Here is a 6,955-nt window from a genome sequence, read left to right on the forward strand (position 1 = left end):
GTGTGTGTGTGTGTGTGTGTGTGTGTGTGTGTGTGTGTGTGTGAGATATATCTCTCTCATTTTAGCAGGGGTATGGTTTTGGTTTGGGAAACACTCAAGTGACTCAGCAAACTTAGGTATCAAATTAGTACTGGGGCCAGAAGGACGGAAGCCAGGATTTTTCACCTCAATCCAAGTGTTCTTTTCACCACATTGAGCTGCCTCTAGTAGTTTTGCACTCCCATACATTGATCTGTTTCAAACATACAGAATCCCAATGGTCAAAGGAGTTTGTGCACAGCCTCATAGGCAACCTACCACTGACTCTGACCAGGATGGCAGTCCTTACGACAGCTCGATCTCCTTTTCTCTTGTTTGAAACAGACTACCTTGGTTACTAGATTTGTCATGAGATATGATTAAGGCATGAGATATGATTAAGAATTTAGGAAAATTCAATCAGCTAGCATTTATTAAGCATCTACTGTGTTCCTGGCCTTGTGCCAAATGCTAGGGATGCAAAGAAAGGCAAAAAACAGTTCCTGCTCTCAAAGATCTCACAGGCTAATGGGGGAGGAAAAAAATTCAAACAATTATGTACAAATAAACTATGTATATGTATGTATGTATGTATACACATCTATATATCCTCCAATTTATCCTATGTGTGTATATATAATATATACATATATATGCATACATATACACATGTACACATAATATGCATGCATACATATATACATATACAAAATATGTATACATACATATACACACAATATGTATACATACATGTGTGTGTATACACATACACACACACACACACACACGATAAATTGGAGGTAGTCTCAGAGAGAAGACACTAAGATTTAGGAGTACTTCCTTCCAGAAGGTGAAACTTAGCTGAGACTTTGAGGAAGCCAGAGAAGCCAGGAGGTGAAGATGAGGAGGGAGAGAATTCCAGGCATGGAGGACAGCCAGTGAAAAGACAGAGCTGGGAGAAGGCATGTTGGGTTTGAGGAACAAAAGGAAGGAGGCCAGTGCCATTGGATCACAAAACAGTGGAGGGAATAAGGTATAAGGAGGTTGGGAAGGTAGGAGGGGGCCAGGTTTTGGCTTTAAATGCCAAACAGAGGATGTTACATTTAATCCTGGAGATAAATGGGAGCCACTGGAGTTTATTGAAGAGGGGAGTGATATGGTCAGATTTGTGTTTTAGGAAGATTAATTTGACAGGTGAGTGAAGGATGGATTGAAGTGGGGAGAGAATTGAGGTAGGGAGACCAACCATCAAGTTATTACAAAAATCTAGGTGTAAGGTGATGAGGGTCTGGCACCAGGGTGGTGGTGGTTTCAGAAAAGAGGAGGCATATCTAACAGATGTTATGAAGGTAGAAATGACAAAACCTGACCACTGTTGGGATATGGGGATGGAGAGTGAAAGGGAGTGAGGAGTTAATGATGACACCTACATCGTGAGCCTGGGTGAGGGAGGATGGTGGTACCCTCTATAGTAACAGAGAAGTTAGGAAGAAGGAGGGTCTAAAGGGAAAGATAAATGAAATAATTAATTCAGAGCATTTTCTATTTTTCCTGACCCTTCATTGCTATGTCACCTTCCCCAGGGCTATATTCTAAGAGTTTGTTCCTTGGCAGCCAAAACTGGATTTTGATAATTTGCAAATGAAATCTCTCCTTCCTCTCCCCATCCTTTTCACCCAGGTGGGTCCTATCAGTCTGCTGGTGGTAGGTGTCATGATTATACACTGTATGGACATCCTAGTGAAGTGTGCTCACCACTTCTGCCACAAGTAAGCCTTGGTTATCCCTATTCTTACATGAAAGAAAGCATATAGAATCACCGGTACAAAGCATGTTAGAGCTGGTTAAAAAAAAGGGGGGGGGGAGGCTAAGCTGTCTATAACCTTTGACATAGAGATCACGAAATATGTAACCTAAGGGAGTCAGTGATAAAAAGAAGGGTTTCATATAAATCAAAATAACTAGGGCAGCACTTTTTGTAGTAGCAAATAATTAGAAACGCAGTAAATGCCCATCTATAAAAATGGGTGGAATAATTTATCCACTGCCTTTTTCACAAAATTGTGCCAGACCACATCACACAGAAAGTCACCTGCTCTGCCTACTCATATCAGATAGACCTAAAATATGGAGTCACTTTTTTTGCTTAATTGATGGTGAATGTGGGAAACATATAAATGCATTTATTTCATTGGAGAGAGAGAGAGAGAGAGAGAGAGAGAGAGAGAGAGAGAGGTTGAAATTTTGTTATCATGTTTAGTCTTCAGGCACATTTGAACTCAGGTCTTCCTGACTCCGGGCAATGAGGTGGCACAATGGGTATGGTGCCTGGTCTGGAGTCAGGAAGGCTCATCTACCTGGGGTCAAATCTGGCTTCAGACACTTAGTAGCTATGTGACGCTTGGCAAGTCACTTAACTCTCTTTGCCTCAGTTTCCTCATCTGTAAAATGAGCTGGAGAAGGAAATGGTAAACCACTCCAGTATCTTTGCCAAGAAAACCCACAAAGGGGTCACAAAGAGTCAAACACAACTGAAATGACTAACCAACGTCCTGACTCCAGGCCCTGTGCTCCATCCATTGTGCCACCTGTTTCAGTGACAAAAATGAATTTCCTTTAGAGAAGGAAGAAGAAAGGAAAGAAAGAAGGATTATGTGCCATTTACTGTGTTAAGCCTTTTTCAGATATATATAGATATAGATACAGATATTTTTTGCTTTTCTGGTGAGGCAATCCGGGTTATGTGACTTGCCCAGGGTCACAGAGCTAGTCAAGTGTCTGAGGCTGGATTTGAACTCAGGTTCTCCTGACTCCAGGGTACCACCTAGCTGCCTCCCAGATATATTATCTTATTTGAACTTCACAACCCTGGGATTATTATCTCCATTTCACACTTAAGGAAACTGAGGCAAAGAGAGGGTGGTGATTTTCCTGGAGTCACATAATTAGTTAGTCTCTGAAATGAGATTTGAATGTAGATATTCCTGATTCCAAGGTCAGCACAGTACCTATCAAGTCCCATACTTCCTTCTAGAGAAGCAGCCTGGTGCAGTGAATACACTGTGGACTTGAAATAAGAAAGGTTCTGAGATTCACTTGACCTCCCTGAGGTTCATTAGTCAAAAAATAGGATCTTTTAGTGGCATTAGTATAGGTAAAGGTGATAAGAGCCTAAAAAAAAAAATTGCTTACCAATTGATACAACGTTCTCAGGAATTCTTTCATGAAAAGTAGATTAAATAATTATATTTATCTATCTATCTATATAATCTATCTATCTATCCATCTCTAATTTATCTATCAGTTTCTGATCTCACTTGTATTTTACTCATTATTTTCTTATGGCTTTCAAAACTGGTGTTACCAAGGATGTGGGCATACTCTTGTCCAGAATAGAATAATTTTATCCTCTTGTATCTCCTTCATTACGCGAATTGTTATGTCGCTGCATTATCGTTAGACAACAGAGCCATTCCTTGATGCCAATTAGAACTATTTTTACTATTATGAATAATGCTGCTGCCACTGCTGCTGGCACCATACCATTCCCTGCATTTAGCTACTTTCCAGGGCAGTCACACTGACTTGGTGTTCCTTCTGTTGGACAGCTGGCTTCCTTCCTGTGAACTGTTTGGCCTATTTTTTTAAGAGCTAGAGTAGGAAGGAAAGATCAAAATAATCATAATATTAGCATAAGCTAACAGCTCTATAACATTTTACAATTTGCAAAGTGCTTTTCTCACAAAAACCTCGTAAAATAGGCAATGCAAGTATTATTATCCCCATTTTAGAGATGAAGAAATAGAAGCTTGGGAAAGGTTGGAGTGATTTTCCCACAGTTTACCTGGCTTGTAAGAGGCAGAACTGGGAATCCAGTCAAAGTTTTATGACTTTCTATTCAGTGCTTTCTCCTTACAAGACACTGCTTCTTATGACCTTGGTATTCACACATAGGATCTAGAATTCTAATTTTTGCTCTATCCGAGCTGATAGCGCTCAAGCTATAAAAGCCCTCACTTCAAAACTGGTCCAATCTCTGGAATCTTTCGTGCCCTAACACCTTCATTCATTAATTTAAGAAACATTTATATAGTCCTACCTCACCTCCCCCTCTCAAAATTCCTTGCTTCCTTCAAAATTCTGCTTACATGACACCTTCCAAAAGAAGTCTTTTCTGACTCTCCCCCCCCAGCTTCTAGTGTCCTCCACTCCAAATAATTTTGCCTTTTTTGATTTTGTATTCCCTTGTTTATATGCATGTTGTGCCCCCTGATAGAATGTAAACTCCTGTAGGGCAGGGACTCTTTCTTTTTTTGTTTTTGTCCCTCTGGCACCCAGAAGAGTGACTATGAAATGGTTGATTGCTTGTAAATCACTGTGCTAGAGGAGGTACAAAATTTAGAGGTAAATATCCCTGCTCTTCTGGAATTTATAGTAGGAGGATAGGACACAAACACAGATAATTATGATAAACAATATCACATGATAAGTAAACTTGTAAGATAAAACAAAGTGTTTTGTGAGATCTGAGGAGGAAGGGGGATCAGGGAAGGCTTCATGTAGGAGGCAGTATTTGAGTAGAACTCTTTTTTTTTAATTCAATGGACAAAGGGGAGGACGGACATTCTCAACATAAGGAACAGTATGAGCTAAGTAACAAGGCAGAAAATGTTCAAAGGACAGAAAATTGTCTGGTTTGGTTAGAACACCCTTATATGTTCTCCTATGTGCAACCTGGGATCAAAGGTCCATTACCATCTCCAGAGGCTCCTGTGGCTGCTCTCCCTTCTTCCCTCCCTCTCCGCCTACCTGGCCATAAAGACTGTGAGTTCAAGTCCAGTCAGACTTACTGGCCCAGATGCCCTGCTCAAACTCACATCTCTAGGTTTCCAGTTTGGAAAGAGCTCCTGTTTCTGTTTCATCTGTCCCATTCTGACTCTACCCTCTTTCATCACAGGATCCGGGAAGGTGGGACCTGGAACTGCAAATATTTCTTCTCTTCTAAGCCTGACAAACTGCTACCTCCTTCTCCCTTAATACTTGTGTTTCAGAGTGACAGTCTACCAAAACAAAAATGACTTTTCCCTTTTACCACAGTCAACCCAAACCCCAGTCTCGCTCAGGCCAGCTCTATCCCTGCCTGGTCCCTGCCTGGTCCCTGCCCTCCTCAGCACCCTCTGGAGCCTCTGCTGTCTATCATTAATGAGTCCCTGCCATCCCATAGACTTTGCTTTTCAAACTCAGAGAATGAGAACTGAGAGTGGGAAGGGATCTCGGTGGTCATCTAGTTCAACCCATCCCCACTATCTCATACCTAATAAGTGGCTACCCAACCTTTGCTTAAAGACCCTCAATTCAGGGGAACCCACAACCTCCTGTAGCAGCCCATTACACTCTTGGATAGGTCTTAATTGTTAGGAAGTTTTTCCTTATGTCAAGCCTGGATTTTCATATTCATAATCTACTATTTCTGGTTCTGCCCTCTGGGACCAAACAGAATAAACCTAATACTTTCTCTGCATGACGATCCTTTTAATATTTTAAGAACAATGTCATGTTCCCCTTCACTGTTTTCTCCTCCAATCTAACCATCCCCAGTCCTTCAACCAATCATTGTATGACATGGACTCAAGGCCCTTCAACATCCTGGTTGATCTCCCCTGGACTCCTCCTTAAATTCTAGGGACCAAATATGAACACAGTGCTGCAGATAGGGTCCCACCAGGGCAGTATAGTCAGTAAATAAACATTTATTATGCACCTACTATGTGCCAGGCATTATGCTACGTCCTGGAGATACAAATACAAAAAAGAAAGACAGTTCCTGCTGATGATCTTGGATTTATAGACAAGGATGTCCGTGTCACAGAATTAATTATATCAGTGGCTTGTTATCACTATGGTTGGCATATTCAGGTGGCCATTGACCACACTGATATGACAAAGACATCTTCAAGCCCAAGTTTTCTACCTCAGGGATTCTAACCTGAGGATCGGCTACCCAAGTAGGACCAGTGGGCTGGCTCATCTTATAAGTGCATGAGGTCCTATCTACCTTTTTCTCGTGCATTTTTTTCCTTTTAAAAATCTTAACCCAATAGTTAATTACTGCTTCTGAGCAAAGCACTCCACCTTTGAATATGTTTTCCCCTTGTCCTACCACCACACACACCCTGCTAGTCTTCAACCTTATGTCACCCCTACCATCTGCTCCTTCCACTCCTACTCTTATGCTCCTGAATGCTACTGAAAGAAGTCATGAAACCATGTTGACTCCCTTCATTACAGCTCATGTTATGTAGTCTCAACTGGGCTCTTAGTGATGCACGTTTATCCTTCCATGGTTGAGTTTCTATCATGATCACTTCTGTGCTTATTCAAACCATCTCCTCTCTCTTTAAGTTTCCAGTACCGCTCATAAAACTCTTTCACCAGAGAAGACTTCATTTCTTCCTTTACTCAGAAAATAAATACCTAATAAGCACCTCTTAGTGCTCCTCTCCCCTACTACACACCTCAAAGTCTTTAGTTGACATTCTTAGTTAACCTCTCCTTTTTCCCCAAGGAAAAGGGGGTTCTTTTCAACTTGTTGAGACTAGTCCTTCTATTTATACCCTTGATCTTGATTTCATCTCCTCTTAGTGTTTGTCCCATCAGTTATTATCTCAACCTTTCTAATCTTTAATTTCTATGTACCGACTCTTTTGCTATTGTCTATAAATGTACCCAGGCTCATATGGTCCTAGATCATAAATCTGGAACTGTAAGGAGCCTTAGAGATCATCTAGTCCAAACCCTTCACTTTGTAAATGAGGAAACAGAGGCCCAGGGAGATTAAATGATTTGCCCAGATTCACAGAAGTAGTAAGCACAGACGAGAACCCAAATCTCTGACACCAGAGCCAGTATTCTTTTCACTGTACCATGATGCCTTATT

At 41.1% G+C, this 6,955-nt stretch overlaps 1 protein-coding gene across 1 annotated transcript in view; it reads left to right on the plus strand.

The window, feature by feature from the left end:
• LOC114027687 (proton-coupled amino acid transporter 1-like) overlaps positions 1–6,955 on the plus strand; it is a 43,521-nt gene that overhangs the window by 804 nt on the left and 35,762 nt on the right. The window contains exon 2 of the mRNA XM_027841765.1: positions 1,699–1,787. Coding sequence (XP_027697566.1) covers positions 1,699–1,787 — 89 coding nt within the window. The remainder of the gene's footprint in view (positions 1–1,698; positions 1,788–6,955) is intronic.

This window comes from Vombatus ursinus, unplaced genomic scaffold (genome assembly GCF_900497805.2).
Source record: "Vombatus ursinus unplaced genomic scaffold, bare-nosed wombat genome assembly UNPS02014863.1, whole genome shotgun sequence".
In the NCBI taxonomy this organism is placed as follows: Eukaryota; Metazoa; Chordata; class Mammalia; order Diprotodontia; family Vombatidae; genus Vombatus; species Vombatus ursinus.